Source organism: Ovis aries, chromosome 2 (assembly GCF_016772045.2).
Source record: "Ovis aries strain OAR_USU_Benz2616 breed Rambouillet chromosome 2, ARS-UI_Ramb_v3.0, whole genome shotgun sequence".
NCBI classification, from domain to species: Eukaryota; Metazoa; Chordata; class Mammalia; order Artiodactyla; family Bovidae; genus Ovis; species Ovis aries.
The window spans coordinates 11141630-11161785 of record NC_056055.1 but is presented as its reverse complement, the minus strand read 5'-3'; the positions used below and the strand labels follow the sequence as shown (position 1 = coordinate 11161785).

The window sequence follows — 20156 nt, the reverse complement described above, 5'->3', positions numbered from 1 at the left end:
TTGTATTTGGCAGGAAGTAGGGGGCAGCGCACTGTACGGCTTAAGGGATCTTAGTGCCAAGTCCTAACTACTGGATCACCAGGGAATTCCCTATTTTTGTAATTTAAACTAGATAAGTAATGTCATAGTTAATTCTAGCAAAGGAGGTGTTTTGTTTTTTTTTTTTCCTTCTACTGGTGAGAAGTTTTCAGTATATTCTTTTCATTTAGGGAAAAAAAATTATCTTTAAAATGCACCTTTTTAATGGTTTTATTTCTTTTCCTTGGCACCATTTTTAGGTGTTTTGTGTTGATATTTTATTTTGAGGAAAATGTGTCATGTTATGTACATCTGACACCATTCACAGAGTTTGTGCTATGTAATTAACTTCAAAGGAGGTTTGGGTTTCTTTGTTTCATTTTGTAATTTAGAAACAACAGCTCCCTTAAATTGGTCCAGAGTTTACATTTTAATCTTTGTGTTCTGGCATTATGCCACTAACTTACTGAAAGGTGTCAGAAAAAAACACTCTTCAGTGAAAATCCATTAGAATTTCTCTCATAGTTTATTAACAAGAATAGCAGTGCTTCCTCTGGACCCTCACCTTATTTTTATATTATAGACTCTGTGAATCTAAGTGACTTTTTTTAGATGGCGGTTAGAAAGTTGAAAACGTTTCTTCTGTACCTTTAGCAAACCTATAGAACCTTACTGCAATGCATTTTAGTCCCAAACCTTATTTCCAGCTTAATCTTTTTATTAAATTAGTTAATATCTCTGGCTGCACTGGGTCTTCGTTGCTGCTCTTGGGTTTTCTGTAACTGCGGTGAATGGGGCTACTCTTCATGGCAGTGCATGGACTTCCCATTCCAGTGACTTCTCTTGTGGCAGCGTATGGGCTCTAGAAAGTCGAACTGTGACACACCAGCTTAGTTGCCCCTGGCATGTGGGATCTTCCCAGACGAGGGATCAAACCTGTGTCCTCTGAATTGGTAGGTGGACTCTCAACCACTGGACTACTAGGGAAGTCCTCTGTGACATTTCTAGGTTGTAGTTTCGGGAGTCAGGATGTCTCTGGTTTAGGATTCTCTGGCCAGGTGGTCCATGGCTCAGAGGCCTGTTAGCTCATCTCGTGTGTTAATGATAACACATTATCATTATCAGCAGCATTTTTAATACATCAGTGATGTTACCAACAACAGGAATTTTAGTTGACTCTAGTTAATTGGTATTCAGTTAGCACAGAATTGAGATCAGAGGAAACAAGCAAAGGAATGAAGTTTTGGATGTAGAGGTTAATCATAGACTTACTAAACTCATTTTAGGAGAACTTGATTTCATTTCCTTCCCCAAAGTTTCCATATTTGTTGTCTACTGCCTGTCCCTTTGAAATATACTACTGGTTTGTTTGTCTCCTATAGTTTTATTCTCTTGTGCAGTCATCATAGTCTAGGTGATAAATGGTGCAGTTTATCCCTTGGCAAGTGTCTTTCAAGACTACACTGAAGTTTTCATTGCCATCTCCTTGGCACCTCAGATGATACAGATGATATATCTTGATTAATGGACAAGTCACCCAAATTAGTCACCTATTAGTAAGAGAGGTGTTCCAACAGTTATTGTATGGTAAACTTAGTTCTGTCTGATGTGCCTTCTAAAACCAAATGCATCCCTATATGTTTCCTGCCTCCAGAAACATGAAGCAAGCCTGTCTTTGCCTCCTGCAGTTTTAGCAGCCTCTGCTGGGTGCAGTTCTGCTGAGTGTATGCCTTAGTGCTGTGCTCAGCCTGTATGTTGGCTATATAAAAATTACATAGACGTAGAACACAGTGGGGAGGAATATTACCCAGTGAGACCGCCTGGGCTGGAATTCCTGCTGTGCCACTTACTGCTGTGTAACCTTGGGTGGGTATTTCAGTCGCCATTTTTAGAGCCTCACTCACTTCTTTTTACTTTAATCATGAATTACGTTTATAAATTATTAAGCATACTGAAGTGCTTTCTGAAACAAGATATGTTATAAACAATAAGGAGAAACTAACTTTTTATGTTGACTTTATATCTGGTCACCTTCATGAGTTTTTGTTTTGTTCTGTTTTAGACTTCTAATAGTTTCTCGAGACAGTTACTGAAAGCATAGACTTTGGAGTAAGACAGATCTGGGTATCAGTCCTGTCCCTGCCACTTTTGTCTCTGACTTTGGACGAGTCACTTCAGCTCTCTGAAACAGTTTTCTCATCTCTTACTTTCCTTATACAAGTATCATGAGGTTAGGTATGATAGAGTATCATGTTGTGAATTTTATATAGCAAATTGTCTATACACATAAGTTGGTATAATTATCATTGAGTAATTTCTTGAATTTCCTAAGTGGTCAAACTTATTATCTGCATATAATAGTATCTTACAGGATTATTTCTGGCATGTATCTTAATATATTGACTCAAACTTCCAGAAGCATTTGGAAATATTTATTGAAATTATTTGTTTTAGGTATTCTTCTTTTATTCTTAATTTTATTGAGAAAATCTTTAGATTTTATCCATAAGTAAGATGTTAGATGTTGGTTAAGATTTTTTATCAGTTTAGGTTAATGTCTAAATTTTTGTTATTGTTTCCTATATATTATTTTTTGTTCTGTTTTGAATATGGCGTCAATTGGGTAACTTTCTTTTTCCATGTTCTTTTTCTTGAAGGTTTGAAATGTCTCAGTAAGTAATTTGAGTCTTCTGAAGTTGTTTCTTTGAAAATATTTTTTCTTTCTCAGTCAATTAATGATTTTTTCTAAAATAAAAAAATCCAGAACCAGCCATTTAAAGTATTAAAATTTATTTAAGTGTTGTCATGTAGTATTCATTTATAAGTTAAGATTTTTGTGTATTTTATCCCTTTTTAGAGTTTATTTTTCTCTCCTTTTTTTGGATTAGTTTTCTAGAAAGTTCAATTTTAGTGTATTTTATTATTTTTTGCTGTTAAGAACGAGGTTTTAAATTTTGTTTCATTTTTCATACTTCTTTTTTCTTTACTGATTCATTACTTCTATTACAGCTTTAAGGTATGATCTACATATACCCCAAACTCACCATTTTAAAGTATATAGTTAAGTAATTTTTAATATATTCACAAAAATGCAGCCATTTGATTAATTAATTTAAAATTTCCTTGCTTTATTTCTTTCTTTTCTGTTTTCCTTTTGAGATTGCATATTTTCATTCTTTTTATGCTTGCTAGGCTAATACTTTATTTCTTTAAAAATAATAAAATAATTTTGACTGTGCATTTACCACTTTAATATAACTTTGTCCACATATAATAGATTTTGTAAGTACTTTAATCAATTTTGATGTTTTAAAAATTAATTTATATATAAAAGCTTAGTATAGAAAGAATAAAGAAAAATTAAAAACCATGTGTAACCTGCAGTCCAAATATAAATACTGTTTTTGTCTTGATTTATTTCTTTCCAGTCACTTAAATTTTCTGAAAATGTAACTTAAAATTCATATCCACAAATATATATTTCACCTGATTGGATCATATTATATTTAATTGTATATGCTTCATTTTAATTAATATTATATCCTATTATCCATGTCTTCAAAAACAAATTTTTGAAATAGCAACTTAGTATTGAGTGAATGTTGAGTGAATATACAGTTCAGTTCAGTTGCTCAGCTGTGTCCCACTCTTTGCGACCCCATGAATTGCAGCATACCAGGCCTCCCTGTCCATCACCATCTCCCGGAGTTCACTCAGACTCACGTCCATCAAGTCCAAGATGCCATTCAGCCATCTCATCCTTGGTCATCCCCTTCTCCTCCTGCCCCCAATCCTTCCCAGCATCAGAGTCTTTTCCAGTGAGTCAACTCTTAGCATGACGTGGCCAAAGTACTGGAGCTTCAGCTTCAGCATCATTCCTTCCAAAGAAATCCCAGGGCTGGCTCCTTCAGAATGGACTGGTTGGATCTCCTTGCAGTCCAAGGGACTCTCAGGAGTCTTCTCCAACACCACAGTTCAAAAGCATCAATTCTTTGGCACTCAGCCTTCTTCACAGTCCAACTCTAACATCCATACATGACCACTGGAAAAACCATAGCCTTGACTAGACGGACCTTACTTGGCAAAGTAATGTCTCTGCTTTTGAATATACTATCTAGGTTGGTCATAACTTTTCTTCCAAGGAGTAAGCATCTTTTAATTTCATGGCTGCAGTCACCATCTGCAGTGATTTTGGAGCCCCCCAAAATAAAGTCTGACACTGTTTCCACTGTTTCCCCTCCTATTTCCCATGAAGTGATGGGACTGGATGCCATGATCTTCATTTTCTGAATGTTGAGCTTTAAGCCAACTTTTTCGCTCTCCTCTTTCACTTTCATCAAGAGGCTTTTTAGCTCCTCTTCACATTCTGCCATAAGGGTGGTGTCATCTGCATATCTGAGGTTATTGATATTTCTCCCAGCAATCTTGATTCCAGCTTGTATTTCTTCCAGTCCAGTATTTCTCATGATGTACTCTGCATATAAGTTAAATAAGCAGGGTGACAATACACAGCCTTGACGTACTCCTTTTCCTATTTGGAACCAGTCTGTTGTTCCATGTCCAGTTCTAACTGTTGCTTCCTGACCTGCATACAGATTTCTCAAGAGGCAGGTCAGGTGGTCTGGTATTCCCATCTCTCAGAATTTTCCACAGTTGATTGTGATCCACACAGTCAAAGGCTTTGGCATAGTCAAGAAAGCAGAAATAGATGTTTTTCTGGAACTCTCTTGCTTTTTCCATGATCCAGCAGATGTTGGCAATTTGATCTCTGGTTCCTCTGCCTTTTCTAAACCAGCTTGAACATCAGGAAGTTCACGGTTCACGTACTGCTGAAGCCTGGCTTGGAGAATTTTGAGCATTACTTTACTAGTATGTGAGATGAGTGCAATTGTGCGGTAGTTTGAGCATTCTTTGGCATTGCCTTTCTTTGGGATTGGAATGAAAACTGACCTTTTCCAGTCCTGTGGCCACTGCTGAGTTTTCCAAATTTGCTGGCATATTGAGTGCAGCACTTTCACAGCATCATCTTTCAGGATTTGAAATAGCTCAACTGGAATTCCATCACCTCCACTAGCTTTGTTCATAGTGATGCTTTCTAAGGCCCACTTGACTTCACATTCCAAGATGTCTGGCTCTAGATGAGTGATCACATCATCATGATTATCTGGGTCGTGAAGATCTTTTTTGTACAGTTCTTCCATGTATTCTTACCACCTCTTCTTAATATCTTCTGCTTCTGTTAGGTCCAGACCATTTCTGTCCTTTATCGAGCCCATTTTTGCATGAAATTTTCCCTTGGTATCTCTCATTTTCTTGAAGAGATCTCTAGTCTTTCCCATTCTGTTCTTTTCCTCTATTTCTTTGCATTGATCACCGAAGAAGGCTTTCTTATCTCTTCTTGCTATTCTTTGGAACTCTGCATTCAGATGCTTGTATCTTTCCTTTTCTCCTTTGCTTTTCGCCTCTCTTCTTTTCACAGGTATTTGTAAGGCCTCCCCAGACAGCCATTTTGCTTTTTTGCATTTCTTTTCCGTGGGGATGGTCTTGATCCCTGTCTCCTGTACAATGTCACGAACCTCATTCCATAGTTCATCAGGCACTCTATCTATCAGATCTAGGCCCTTAAATCTATTTCTCACTTCCACTGTATAATCATAAGGGATTTGATTTAAGTCATACCTGAATGGTCTAGCGGTTTTCCCTACTTTCTTAAATTTAAGTCTGAATTTGGCAATAAGGAGTTCATGATCTGAGTCACAGTCAGCTCCTGGTCTTGTTTTTGTTGACTTTATAGAGCTTCTCCATCTTTGGCTTCAGAGAATATAATCAATCTGATTTTAGTGTTGACCATCTGGTGATGTCCATGTGTAGAGTCTTCTCTTGTGTTGTTGGAAGAGGGTGTTTGCTATGACCAGTGCATTTTCTTGGTAAAACTCTATTAGTCTTTGCCCTGCTTCATTCTGTATTCCAAGGCCAAATTTGCCTATTACTCCAGGTGTTTCTTGACTTCCTACTTTTGCATTCCAGTCCCCTATAATGAAAAGGACATCTTTTTTGGGTGTTAGCTCTGAAAGGTCTTGTAGGTCTTCATAAAACCATTCAACTTCAGCTTCTTCAGTGTTACTGGTTGGGGCATAGACTTGGATAACTGTGATAGTGAATGGTTTCCTTGGAGACAAACAGAGATCATTCTGTCGTTTTTGAGATTGCATCCAAGTACTGCATTTCGGAGTCTTTTGTTGACCATGATGGCTACTCCATTTCTTCTGAGGGATTCCTGCCCGCAGTAGTAGATATAATGGTCATCTGAGTTAAATTCACCCATTCCAGTCCATTTTAGTTCGCTGATTCCTAGAATGTTGATGTTCACCCTTGCCATCTCTTGTTTGACCACTTCCAATTTGCCTTGATTCATGGACCTGACATTCCAGGTTCCTATGCAATATTGCTCTTTACAGCATCGGATCTTGCTTCTATCACCAGTCACATCCACAGCTGGGTATTGTTTTTGCTTTGGCTCCATCCCTTCATTCTTTCTGGAGTTATTTCTCCACTGATCTCCAGTAGCATATTGGGCACCTACTGACCCGGGGAGTTCCTCTTTTGGTATCCTATCATTTTGCCTTTTCCTATTGTTCATGGGGTTCTCAAGGCAAGAATACCGAAGTGGTTTGCCATTCCCTTCTCCAGTGAACCACATTCTGTCAGACCTCTCCACCATGACCCGCCCGTTTTGTGTTGGCCCGCAGGCATGGCTTGGTTTCATTGAGTTAGACAAGGCTGTGGTCCTAGTGTGATTAGATTGACTAGTTTTCTGTGAGTATGGTTTCAGTGTGTCTGCCCTCTGGTGCCCTCTTGCAACACCTACCATTTTACTTGGGTTTCTCTTACCTTGGGCGTTGGGTATCTCTTCATGGCTACTCCAGCAACGCACAGCCACTGCTCCTTACCTTGGACGAGGGGTATCTCCTTACCGCCGCCTTTCCTGACCTTCAGCGTGGGATGGCTCCTCTAGGCCCTCCTGTGCCTTCGCAGCCACCACTCCTCGGGTTGCTCCTCCTGGGCGCTGGCCCTGGCCTCGGGCATGGGTGACTCCTCAGGGTCACAGCCACTGGCCTCAGACGCCGGGTAGCTCCTCCCGGCCGCCGCCCCTGACCTCGGAGCCGGGTGTCTCCTCCAGGCCGCCACTGACCTCGGACGTGGGGTAGCTCCTCTCGGCCGTTCCAGCCGTCGCAGCCTGGCACTCTAGGCCGTTGCCCTAGACCATTGTATAAATGTTACAGCATTTTCTTTTAGTAGATCACTAAAAGTGGATGATCAGGCAATGGGAGGGTTCCTGACACATATTACCAAGTTTCCTTCCAGAATTATAAATACTGGGTGTATGTGAGTATCTCCCTCACTGCACTGTCAGCATTAAATATTGAAATATATACCTGAATTTTTAAATTGGCTTCTAAATAATAATTCCATAGTCATTGGATCTTAAGTATTTCACCTTTAATATCTGCTGGACTTTAGAAAAGGAGAAGGCTTTTACTGTTTTTTTAATTTGTCTGTGGAAGCATAATGGAAGGTAATTTGTATTCAACAAATTTAAGATACTTTTAATTGATTATATTGTCCTAGGTAGATCTTTGTGCTGCTGATTAGATTTTATTTAATAGCCTTTGGTGAGTTATATTGGGCAATATGCTGCTGCTGCTGCTGCTGTGTCACTTCAGTTGTGTCCGACTCTGTGCAACCCCATAGTCGGCAGCCCACCAGGTTCCCCTGTCCCTGGGATTCTCCAGGCAAGAACTCGTGAGTGGGTTGCCATTTCCTTCTCCAGTGCATGAAAATGAAAAGTGAAAGTGAAGTCGTGTCCGACTCTTTGCGACCCCATGGACTGCAGCCTACCAGGCTCCTCCATCCATGGGATTTTCCAGGCAAGAGTACTGGAGTGGGTTGCCATTGCCTTCTCCGATTGGGCAATATGACTGGGTATAATTTGAGTTGGGAAATAGATGGAGAACTGATCTTCAGCCTAAAGTACAGATTGTCCTTTGAGTTAAATAACAAATTACTGTCACCTGTTTCTGGGTGCAGCCAAACTGCCCACAAATGATTCCAAGAGGATAAATAAAGATGTGTTCGTATTGACGGACAGCTTCATACTAAGGGATCCGAACAGTCCTGTGCCCTGCAGATCTTCTCCCCTGGTCCATCATATGCTGAATGGTCATGGCCAGTGGTTTAAGTGAATACAAATGTTGCAACCTGTATTCCCATGGCCTCGGTTTCTAGGCAGTGGGGCCTTCATGAAACTTATATGTGGTTTGATCTCTCTCTGCATTAAGTGGGAGGGACCAATTGGATTGAAATTGGGAAAAGTAATGAGTTTGTGTGACTTAAGACATTTTGAGCCTTCTTTCTTTCAGAGTAGGCTATTCTCAGTCTTTACATGATTTTTACTTAAAGAGGCATTTCCATTCCCTGAAAGGAGGAGGCAGGTTCAATCCAGGGATGAAGTGAAAGTGAATGTTGATCAGTCATGTCTAACTCTTTGCTACCCCATGGACTATACAGTCCATGGAATTCTCCAGGCCAGAGTACTGGAGTGGGTAGCCTTTCCCTTCTCCAGGGGATCTTCCCAACCCAGTGCTGAAGAGACTAGGTGAATACGTTTAATTTAGAGGTAAAATTGTTGAGGAGTTCACTTGGCTGTTGATTCAAGCTGCAGTTTCCAGTTCAGTTCCACTAATTTATATAGTGATATTCTGATCTCCATCTTTCTGACTCCACGGTGTTCTTTGCTCATTTGGTTTTAGCACTCAGAGGCGATGATAAAGGAGTGATTGTTACCACTAAAACTCCAGTAGTTTGTTTAGATCTATTTACTATAAACACTGTATTGTTTGGAATTTTTTTAACCTAATCTTGAGAGCTTTTTACTTGAAGAGTATAAACCATTTACATTTGCAATATAATTGATGTGTTTGGTTGTTATTCCATATGTTTGATTTGTGCTTTTAAGACGACACTGAACATATTTAAGGTCATTCTGGTCAAATGGTAGCAAGTCTGTTCTGCTAATTAGTTAATTTTGTGTGGGACCTTACATTGCCTGGGCCTTAAAGCACTTACATCAATAACATTTTATAGGTGCTGTTCCAGAATTGAAAGAAGAGAAGATGCAGCTACCACCAAAACCACGTTCTGGAGCTGTGGAAGAAACATTCAGAATTGTTAAGGACTCACTCAGTGATGACGTTGTTAAAGCCACTCAAGCCATCTATCAGTTTGAACTCTCAGGTAAGGGTTACTTCTGGTAATCTGTAGCTTTTATTGAAAAAAAGTAGGGTGTTTTCTATAAAAGTATATTAGCTTCTACTAGTAATCACCTGGATAGATGGCTATATCCAGAACCTTTACCCTAGAATGTAGACGTTTAAGAAGAGCAGATAACTACTGATTTGTATTTTTGTGTTTTCTTTTTGGGTTTTGTGCGTCTATCAAAGCTCAGTTGGTAAATCATCTGCCTGCAATGCAGGAGACCCGGGTTCGATTTCTGGGTTGGGAAGATCCCCCAGAGAAAGAAATGGCAACCCTCTCCAGTATTTTTGCCTGGAGAATCCCATGGGCAGAGGAGCCTGGCAGGCACAGTCCATGGGATTGCAAGAATCAGACATGACTTAGCAACTAAACCACCAACATCAAAGCTTTGGATTTGTGGTTATGTTGGGGTTCCTATATGTCAACCTATAATTATATCTACTTGTTTTAAACTGGTAGTTCCACATATAAGTGATACACTTGTTTGCTACGTGTTTTTGTAGTTCTTCTGATTTGTATTTTTAAGTTAATATCAGTACATATGGATATATGTAAAATAAAATTTCCTTATGGATACTTCCAGTGTTAACATCTTGGTGTATGATATTGAGAGAAAATCTTATTTAGAAGACAGGTAGTATAATACAGTAATTTATTAACCATGGGCACCTTGCCTTTTTTTTTTTTTCTCTTTTTGGCTGCACCACATATGGCTTGTGGGATTTTACTTTCCTGACAAAGGACTTAACCTGAGCCCACAGCAGTGATAAGCACTGAGTCCTAACCACTGGACTGCCAGGGAACTCTCTTGCTGTTTTTTAATTATTGAGATTATTCTGATCAGTCTGAATGCAGTCAGCTTTTAAAATCTCTCAATATTTTTCTTCTCAGTACAGTTTTAATACATGTTAATGATAGTTTTAAGAATTAGCTACCACAGTCCCATTGCACACAAACTTTGACATTACCAATTCTTTTATCCTTTATCACTTCTACTTTATCTTAATCCATCTGCATCTTCTTGTTTTTACTTCCTTTCCCTAGAACCCATAGTCCATTGCTTCAGTCACTGTCTTGCCTATGTCCTAAACTTCCTCACCTACTGCTTGTGTCACCGACTGTCAAAATCCTAGTCCTGGATGATCAGACTGTCTACCTGCTCTGCGCTTGAGTCCAGGCTGCCAAGTCTTGCTGGGAAAATGTGGGGAGGGGAGTCACAGCACCAGTGGATCTGTACCAATAAAAATCCATCATTGGCCCTCTCCACCTGGGGTCTAAGCAGCACATCAGAATTCATTGTTTCCATAGTCAGCTTCTTGCCTCAGTGACTATTTTAAACCTTCCGGTGCTCTTCAAATCTCCTCTCTCTCCCTTTACCACTTTCCTGCACATTTCTGCAGATAATCCCACCTCCTCTTTCACAGAGATAAGGGAAGCCAACAGATAGGAATTTATTTAGCTTCCTGCCATCTGATACCAAACCGATAAACCTCTCATCTTCCCCTCCCAGGAGGTCTGAGCTCAGCTCCAGATGTGTGCATCTTAAGCTTTAAGATCCGTACTGATCTTCCCACAGGGCATGCTAAAATGCAGAATCTGATTCAGTAGGTATGAGGTAGGGTCTGAAGTCTGCATTTCTGACGTGATGACAGTATTGCAGTTCATGGATCACAGTTGGAGTAGCAAAATTCTAGATCCCATTTTCTGTGGCCTCCTTCAGGAATATGTGCTGTCTCTTCCACCTATTTGTCCTGAAGCCTCCTTCCCAGTGGCTTTTTAACATTCCCAAAGTCTATTCTATCTTTAAAAAAATATATAGCAGTAATAACCCTTCCAATCACACTGCCCACTCCCATCTTTCTTCTCCCTATCAGAGCCAAACTTATTTTCACGTACAGTTCTCTCTGCTCTGGTGTCATTTTCCTCCATCCCACTGAATTTGCTCTCACCAGAGTCCTCAGTGACTTCTGTGTCACCAGTGGGCATTTGCCATTCTTGCCTTGTCACCACTCTGCAGCATTGGATACTGTTGACCACACTTTCCTTCTGGAAATGTCCGTTTGCTTTTCTTCTCTGTCTGTCATCATGCCTTGTCAGTCTCCTGTGCTAGATGCTTCTCCATCCTTTTCTTAAATGTTGATGTTCTTCAGGTCACTGTCTTGGAACTCTGTATTCTACAGACTTTGTCTAGGAAAACCCCAAGCACTCACATGGCTTCAGTGACCATCAGAGCTGGTTCCTTATGTATCTCTCCAGCGTGGTCAGACTTCATGTGACATTTTCACCCAGCTATCACAAAGATGCCTCAGTCTGAAAATGTTCGTAATAATTCATCATTCCCAATACCCGCCTTTGGTACTACTTGTTAAATCTACTCTTCAATAGTCCTCTCTCAGAAAACAAAACAAAACAAAACCCCACCATTATTTATCCAGCTTCCCAAGCCAAAATCTAGCAAAGTAAATCATTCTTCTGCACCCTCCCTACCTTTCCCTCTTCATGTGCAATCCGTCACCTAATTCTGTGGTCCTGCTTTAGTAAGTTCTCACTCACGTATGCCAACTTTTACCCATGTTCCCTGCTGTGATCCTGGCCCAGGCATAGATCCTCAGGCTCCTGAACAACCCCAGTCCCTTCCTAAATTGGCCCCTGCATCCTCTGTTTATTCACGTATGACTGCACTGGGTCTTCGCTGTCGCACACAGCCTTTCTCCAGTTGTGCCGAGTGGGGGCTCTCCTCTAGTTACGGTGCGTGGCCTCCTGGCTGCGGTGGCTTCTCTGGTTGTGGAGCACGGGCTCTAGCGCAGGCAGGCTTCAGTAGTAGCGGCTCATGGGCTTAGTTGCCCTGCAGCACGTGGAATCTTCCCAGACCAGGGATTGAACCCGTGTCCCCTGCCTTGGCAGGCAGATTCTTTACCACTGGACCATCGGGGAAGTCCCTCTGCATCCTCTTTATCCCTCTCCAACATAGTATTCTCTACACTGCTGTTAGGGTGATCTATGTAAAGTGCAAACCTAATGCCATTCTCCTTCCATGGCATATCCCGTAGAATAAAGACAGGGACTGCCTTATGAGTTCATCTGAGGCCACCATCCACTGTCTTTCTATCTTCTGTACTTTTCCAGTTCCTCTTCTAGCAAATTCTTACCTACCTTTTAAATCTCTGCTTTGGCTGGACTTTCCTGACTCCACATTGCCCTCCATTTTGTCTTTTGTATGAACCATGTTATTGCAGAGTCTTCAGAGCCTAGCCTAGTGCCTGGCACATAATAAGTTCTTAAATATTGAGTTTTATAGAGGCCTGGGAATTTCAGCCTGGGTAACAGCATTACGTATGATTATTCTAACTGTACAGTTATTAAGAAGAACAGAGCTTCATTGACATTTATTTCTATCTTTGTTTTCTGTGCAGGTGAAGATGGTGGAACATGGTTTCTTGATCTTAAAAGCAAGGGTGGTAATGTTGGATATGGAGAGCCTTCTGATCAGGCAGATGTGGTAATGAGTATGTCTACTGATGATTTTGTAAAAATGTTTTCAGGTGAGTTTTTAAATTTTGCTCGTTGACTGCTCAAGAAAAATTTTGTTCCAACATTTTGCTTTCAGTTCAGTCACTCAGTCATGTCCCAACTCTTTCGACCCCATGGACTGCAGCATGCCAGGCTTCCCTGTCCATTGCCAGCTCCCGGAGCTTGCTCAAACTCATGTCCATCACGTCGGTGATGCCATCCAACCATCTTATCCTCTGTTGTCCCCTTCTCCTCCTGCCTTCAATCTTTCCCAGCATCAAGGTCTTTTCTAATGAGTCAGTTCTTCACATCAGGTGGCTAAAGTATTGGAGTTTCAGCTTCAGCATCAGTCCTTCCAAAGAATATTCAGCATTGCTTTCCTTTATGATTGACTGGTTTGATCTCTTTGTAGTCCAAGGGACTCTCTCTTGAGAGTCTTCTCCAACACCACAGTTCAAAAGCATCGATTCTTTGGTGATCAGCTTTCTTTATAATCCAACTCTCACATCCATACATGACTACTGGAAAGACCATAGCTTTGACTATACGGACCTTTGTCAATAAAGTAATGTCTCTGCTTTTTAATATTCTGCTTTACATTTTGCTTTATCCGTTTTCAAATAATCAAGACTCAAACATGTTGTAGCAGTGCAGTCTTAGTGACTATTTATTGAAGAGTACATAGTTTTGGAAAGGTGATTCTTACCGTTACCTCTACTGACCCTTCAAATTAATCCAACAACGGGGCACAGATGTCAAAATACTCTTTTTGCATGACTGAAAAGCTAATAAGACAGTATTGGGAACCGAGAGATAAATCAGAAGAACTCCTAGGTAGACTTCATTTCTGCCAGTTGGACTAAGATACCATTTCCAATAACAGCTTGGAAACTGGAGGTGCTGAACTTAGCTGCAGCTCATCTATAGAGAGTAAGATCATGCTTCAATCTTGCCAGCTACTGTAATAGGAAAATGTAGCCATATCCCATGGCCCAGTGACCCTGTTTCTGAGGAATCCATAACCAAGAGAAGCTTGTACATCATTTTCTATTCTGCCTATGTATCTTTAATTGTACTAGAAAAATGTTAGGGTAATCTTTTCTGTTTTCTACTCTGCAACACAACTCCAGATGGGTAGTTAATTAACACATGTACTTATAGAGTGAAGTTGCCCAGTTGTGTCTTACTCTTTGCAACCCCATGGTACGTAGCCTGCCAGGCTCCTCCATCCATGGGATTTTCCAGGCAAGAATACTGGAGTGGGTTGCCATTTCTCCAGGGGATCTTCCTGGGTTTGAACCTAGGAAGACCCAGGGATTGAACATGGGTCTCCTGTATTTCAGGCAGACTCTTTACCATCTGAGCCACCAGCTCAAATACTGAAATAGTAGCACTTTAAACAAAAGTATAATATTTTAACCTCAAGATCCTAAAGATTCATTTAAGTTATGAATGTTATTCTTTGTTCTCTTTTAACCTTCATAAACTGAAGATCAGTCAGAATGTGCTCTGTGCTGTGTAAGTCTCGTTTTCCATTTCTAGCCCGGGATGCTCATGGACTACATACTATCAGAGCCAGTTTGTGTTTGATGTGTATGATGTTACTGATGATTGAGGTTTCTTCAACATCTGCTCCCCGCCCTCCATTTTTTAAACAGTAATGCTAAATATTCGTGGTTCAAAAATTAGAAAATATGCTTAGGAATAAGGAAAGTAAATAAAAATATTTTTTTTGTACTACTGAAGAATGACCATCAGTTGATTTTTAGTTTAAAGTTTAAGCAAAATATGTTTGGTTTAAATGCATTCTCCTTTGAGAAACCATAGCCATGTCTGTGACCTAATCTATATAGTAGATATGTTATAAATATAATATATATATATATATATAGTAGAAGTTAGAAGTTAAGTTGCTCAGTCGTGTCCGACTCTTTGCAACCCCATGGACTGTATGTAGCACACCAGGCTCCTCCTTGGGATTGCCATGGGATTCTCCAGGCAAGAATCCTGGAGTGGGTTGCCGTTTCCTTCTCCAGGGGATCTTCCCGACCCAGGGATCGAACCCAGGTCTCCTGCATTAGAGGCAGATGCTTTAACCTCTGAGCCACCAGGGAAGCCTATATATATATTTTGAATGTATATAAATATGTATGTGTGCTTATAAAAACATGATTATAGCATTGTTTGGTAACCTTTTTCACTTATTACATTATAACATCTTTTAATGTTAACAAAGAGTTATCTTTGTAATCATTTTTAATGGTTTCTTTAGTGTTTGTTTAGTATTTCAAAATCTGTTTCCCTATAGGGCTTAAACACAGTGCTTTGGATGCTCAATAAATGTTTGGAGATTTTGAACCTTATAAATATATTTTGAACTTAAAAATCTTTAAAAATTAAAAAAATATTATTGTCATTTCACAACTAGTTATAGTTCACATGTATATGATTACTGTTGAGTTAAGCAATGTTCCCAATAATGGCTTGAGATACAAGATTTTCTCCATTTTATAAAAAGAAAGGCTGAGTTATTGATGAATTAAATAATAAATACAGAGTCACTTGGTAGGTGAGTCAATGTTGGAGTTAGGATTAGAATCCAAGCTAACTCCCAAGCTCTTGCTCTTCTAAATCATGGTATTTTGCCCTTCGGAGGAGAAAGAATCCAGTGACCTCTTTAATTTACATTTTATTTATGTAGAATAAACTTGTAACAATGAACTTTACATTTATGTTTTTCTGTGAATATGCCCCTGGATTGACTGGGGGAGGTCATTCAGCTAAATGAGTAATTTATATATACATATATTTTTTGTTTTTTCTTACAAGATTTGTAGTAGCAGTTCAGATTGGGAACAGTAAGCTTCGTTTCTGTTTCTTATGTCTTTTCATTCTTACTCTTTATCCCATCTACTCTCCTTTGAACTGGTGCAATTTAGTTCTCATATCCTAAGCATTCTCCTTTAAGAAACCATAGCCATGTCTGTGACCTAATCTATATAGTGAATGTGTTATTAATATCAAAAATCTCTCCTTTTGGCCAGTAGAGGCCACTGTATGGTAAAACATTATACTGCTGCTACTGCTGCTAAGTCACTTCAGTCGTGTCCGACTCTGTGCAACCCCATAGACGGCAGCCCACCAGGCTCCCCCGTTCCTGGGATTCTCCAAGCAAGAACACTGGAGTGGGCTGCCATTTCCTTCTCCAATGTATGAAAGTGAAAAGTGAAAGTGAAGTCGCTCAGTCGTGTCTGACTCCTGGCGACCCCATGGACTGCAGCCTACCAGGCTCCTCCGTCCGTGGGATTTTCCAGGCAAAAGTACTGGAGTGGGGTGCCATTACCTTCTCCAAAACATTATAACAGAAAGAAAATAAATTGTACAAGATTTACCTGATTAGTATTTTGGGAGGAGAAATACACACACACACACACACACACGCATACACACACACACACACTCATACATATAAAATTGTGCTTACTACCAGTATTTTTCTGGAGAAGGCAATGGCAGCCCACTCCAGTACTCTTGCCTGGAAAATCCCATGGATGGAGGAGCCTGGTAGGCTGTAGTCCATGGGGTCGCTGAGGGTCAGACACGACTGAGCGACTTCACTTTCACGCATTGGAGAAGGAAATGGCAACCCACTCCAGTGTTCTTGCCAGGAGAATCCCACGGATAGGGGAGCCTTGTGGGCTGCCGTCTATGGGGTCGCACAGAGTTGGACATGACTGATGCGACTTAGCAGCAGCAGCAGTATTTTTCAAAACAGTTTTGTTAAAGTGTAACTTACATACCATAAAATCCACTCACTGTAAGTGTATATGATTTTTAGTAAATTTATAGGGTTGTACAACATCACTTATAATCCAGTTTGAGGACATTTCTGTAACTCCCTCCAAAATTGTCTGTCTCTTTGCAGTCAGTTCCTCTTTACTGCCCAGCCAGCCCACACTGACTTGCTGTTTATAGATTTGCTGTTTCTGAACATTTCATATAAATGAAATTAAACAATATAGTCTTTCATTTTCTTTTATTTCATCCATCATGTTGTAGCATGTATCAATAGTTCAGTTCCTTTTCATTGCTAAATAATATTCCATTATATGGGTATAGCTCATACTTATCCACTCACTGGCTGGCAGGCATTTGAGTTGTTTTAAATAGCTTCCCTCATAGCTCAGTTGGTAAAGAATCTGTCTGCAATGCAGGAGACCCCAGTTCTATTCCAGGGTCAGGAAGATCTGCTGGAGAAGGGATAGGCCACCCGCTCCAGTATTCTTGGGCTTCCCTTGTGGCTCAGCTGGTAAAGAATCAGCCTGCAATGCAGGAGACCTGAGTTCAATCCCTGGATTGGGAAGATTCCCCTGGAGAAGGAAAAGGCTACCCACTCCAATATTCTGGGCTGGAGAATTCCATGGACTGTATAGTCCATGGGGTTGCAAAGAGTCAGACAAGACTGAGCGACTTTCACTTTCAAACAGTTTTTGGTTATTATGAATAATGCTGCTGTGAATATTGTCATATACCTATTTGTATAGATATATATTTTCATTTCTGTTGGGTTGATTCCTAAGAGTGGAATTGATTATTTTCTGGGTAGAGATTTCCTGCTTGAAATTCATCTTCCCTTAGAATTTTGAAGTCATTGCTCCATTTTCTAAGATTACCATGGAGGATTTGTTATTATTCTTTATTCTTAATCTTTTGTATCAACTCCTCTTTCTGAAAGTTTTGGAATCAAAACGGTCTCTTTCTCTGTAGTGTTCTGAAACTTCACAATGATCCTAACTGGTCTGGTCATTTTTCATTCATCTGCCTGGATAGTTGATGGGCTCTTTGGGAATGTATCTTATATTATTTCTTTGTTAGTTCTCAGTTTTCTCACTTCTCACATTCTGAAGGAAATATTAAATCTCCGATGTAAACACCTCACATTTAGGGCCTTCTTATACTTTCCTTTGTATTCCTTTACATTTATATACATATATATCTGTAGATAGCTCAGTTGGTAAAGAATCCGCCTGCAATGCAGAAGACCCTAGTTAGATTCCTGGGTTGGGAAGATCCACTGGAGAAGCGATAGGCTACCCACTCCAGTCTTCTTGGGCTTCCCTTGTGGCTCAGCTGGTAGAGAATCAGCCTGCAGTGTGGTTGACCTGGTTTCGATCCCTGGGTTGGGAAGATCCCCAAGGGAAAGGCTATCCACTCCAATATTCTGGCCTAGAGAATTCCATGGACTGCATAGTCTGTGGGGTTGCAAATAGCCGGACATGACTGAGCGACTTTCACTTTACATATATATGTATACAGAAAGGAGAGACTTCATTTGAAAAGATTATTGTGTGTATGGGGGGTACTAGTTTGTGGAGAGAGGCTTATTTAGTAGTGGGAGGAGTACTGCAGTAAAGAGATTGGCTGCTGTGACCAGAAGAAGATTGCAAGTGTCTCCTTTTATTATATTTTAATATTGTTGATATATCAAAATCTTAATTTCCAAGAGTTCACTCACATTTTCTCAGTTTCTCTCTTGTTCTTATTGTCCCCTTCTTCTTCCTCACTCTACCCGATTCTGTTCCCTTTCGCCTGCTTCTCCCCCTTCCTTTCCTTCCTCTTTTCTCGCCTGCATTTCATCCCCTCCTCTTTTTCTCCCTTTCCAGGGCTTCTGCTCCTCCCCGACCCTTTCTTCCAGCATCCAGTTCTTGATACATTATTACAGCTTCTCTTATCAATGAGGACATGAATTTTGTTTATTTACTTCTTTTCCATTTTACCTTCACCTGCAGTCTCTGTTTCCCCCAAATTGCTTTCATCTGTTTTTGGTTTGGAGTGATCTATATATATATATCAAAGATATTTATCTCCATTTGATGTCCATTCATCTTCACAGGCAAAGCTCTGTAAAGCTGATTGGAAGCTGTGTATGGTGGGTTTTACTAGAGAGTGAGAGAGCAAGGTGCAGTTTTTTAGCTGAAGCCTAACAGTGAAAAGACCCAGAAGTGAAAGCAGCAAACAAAAGCAAAGTTCTCTCCCTCCAGGAGCTCCTATTTATTATGTTATTACTAGCTACAATTCTGTTTTAATGCTCACCATTGTATATTCTGGCATTTCTGTGGTTAAAATACTGTTGAGACATACTTTGTATCTATACTCTTACTGTCATTTCTTAAAAAGGTTATACTCATTTATGCCATTTGAGTTTTTGAATCTAAACTCGAAATATTAAGAGTTTTAATGATCTACAAAGGTTGAAAAATTAATTAAAATAGTATTTGTTTACTACAACTTATTTGAGGGCCATCTATTCTTCAGTGTTGTGTAACTAACATATACATGTTGCATCTTCAGCTTTTTGACATCTTTTGTTGATTGTTGTTTTTATATTATCTGTTATAAGATACTGTTAAAATCTAAATCAAGGAGTTAGGATTCCCAAGACACTGATAAAAAAAATTGGTATAAAAGAAATTTCTGTGCTTTAGAGCTTTATAGAACTCAGAAATTCTTTTTTATAATGCATGTTCTTGAAGTGGTATATCCCTAAGGGCATTAATGCTGCTTTTTCTTCTCTCATTTTCTCATTTTAGGGAAACTAAAACCAACAATGGCATTCATGTCAGGAAAATTGAAGATTAAAGGAAACATGGCCCTGGCAATCAAATTGGAGAAGCTAATGAATCAGATGAACTCCAAGCTATAAAGAGAAAAGAAAATATGTTGACTGCTAAGCTCGAAAAGTAAAAGGGCTCAACAGTTAAAATTGAATGTTTCTTTTCACCCCCATTATATTACAAGGATATGCTTGTTCTGGAAAAAAAAAAAATAGAATTTCTGTATCTATAAGATTTGAAATTGTAATTAAAACAGCTACCCAACCAAACATAAGCATCATTAAGTGGTCCTGTATCTCATATACCATCATCTGCTAGGAAAAGTATTATTGGTGATCAGTTAGGGTCAGGCAGTAACAATAACTCTTTTCATATCTTCTTCCCATGTAAAATGAGACTAGTCTGTTTTAAAATTTTCAGTTTAGGATTGTATACTAATGATATTTTAGGTTTAAAAATTTGTTTTAAAAAAGATCTTTTATAGTGCATTTTCAGAGAAATCATATAATAGACTACTTAATAAATACTGTTTGTGAATATGAATTAAACAAAAACATTTTTTCATTTTGTTGACTACCTTTCTAAATGTAAGTTACCTATAGGAAAATATTATTGATATAATTCAACTAATTGCAGTATAGATCCTATTTTAAATTATGTAAAGATATCCTAAAATAAAATAATTTCTTTCCAGAAGCA

At 39.5% G+C, this 20156-nt stretch overlaps 1 protein-coding gene across 1 annotated transcript in view; it reads left to right on the top strand.

Annotated features, from left to right (window-relative positions):
• HSDL2 (hydroxysteroid dehydrogenase like 2) overlaps positions 1-20156 on the top strand; it is a 57574-nt gene extending 37418 nt beyond the window's left edge. The window contains exons 9-11 of the mRNA XM_004004010.5: positions 9163-9312; positions 12747-12875; positions 19434-20156. Of these exons, the coding sequence (XP_004004059.2) occupies positions 9163-9312; positions 12747-12875; positions 19434-19546 (392 nt within the window). The 3' untranslated portion in view covers positions 19547-20156. The remainder of the gene's footprint in view (positions 1-9162; positions 9313-12746; positions 12876-19433) is intronic.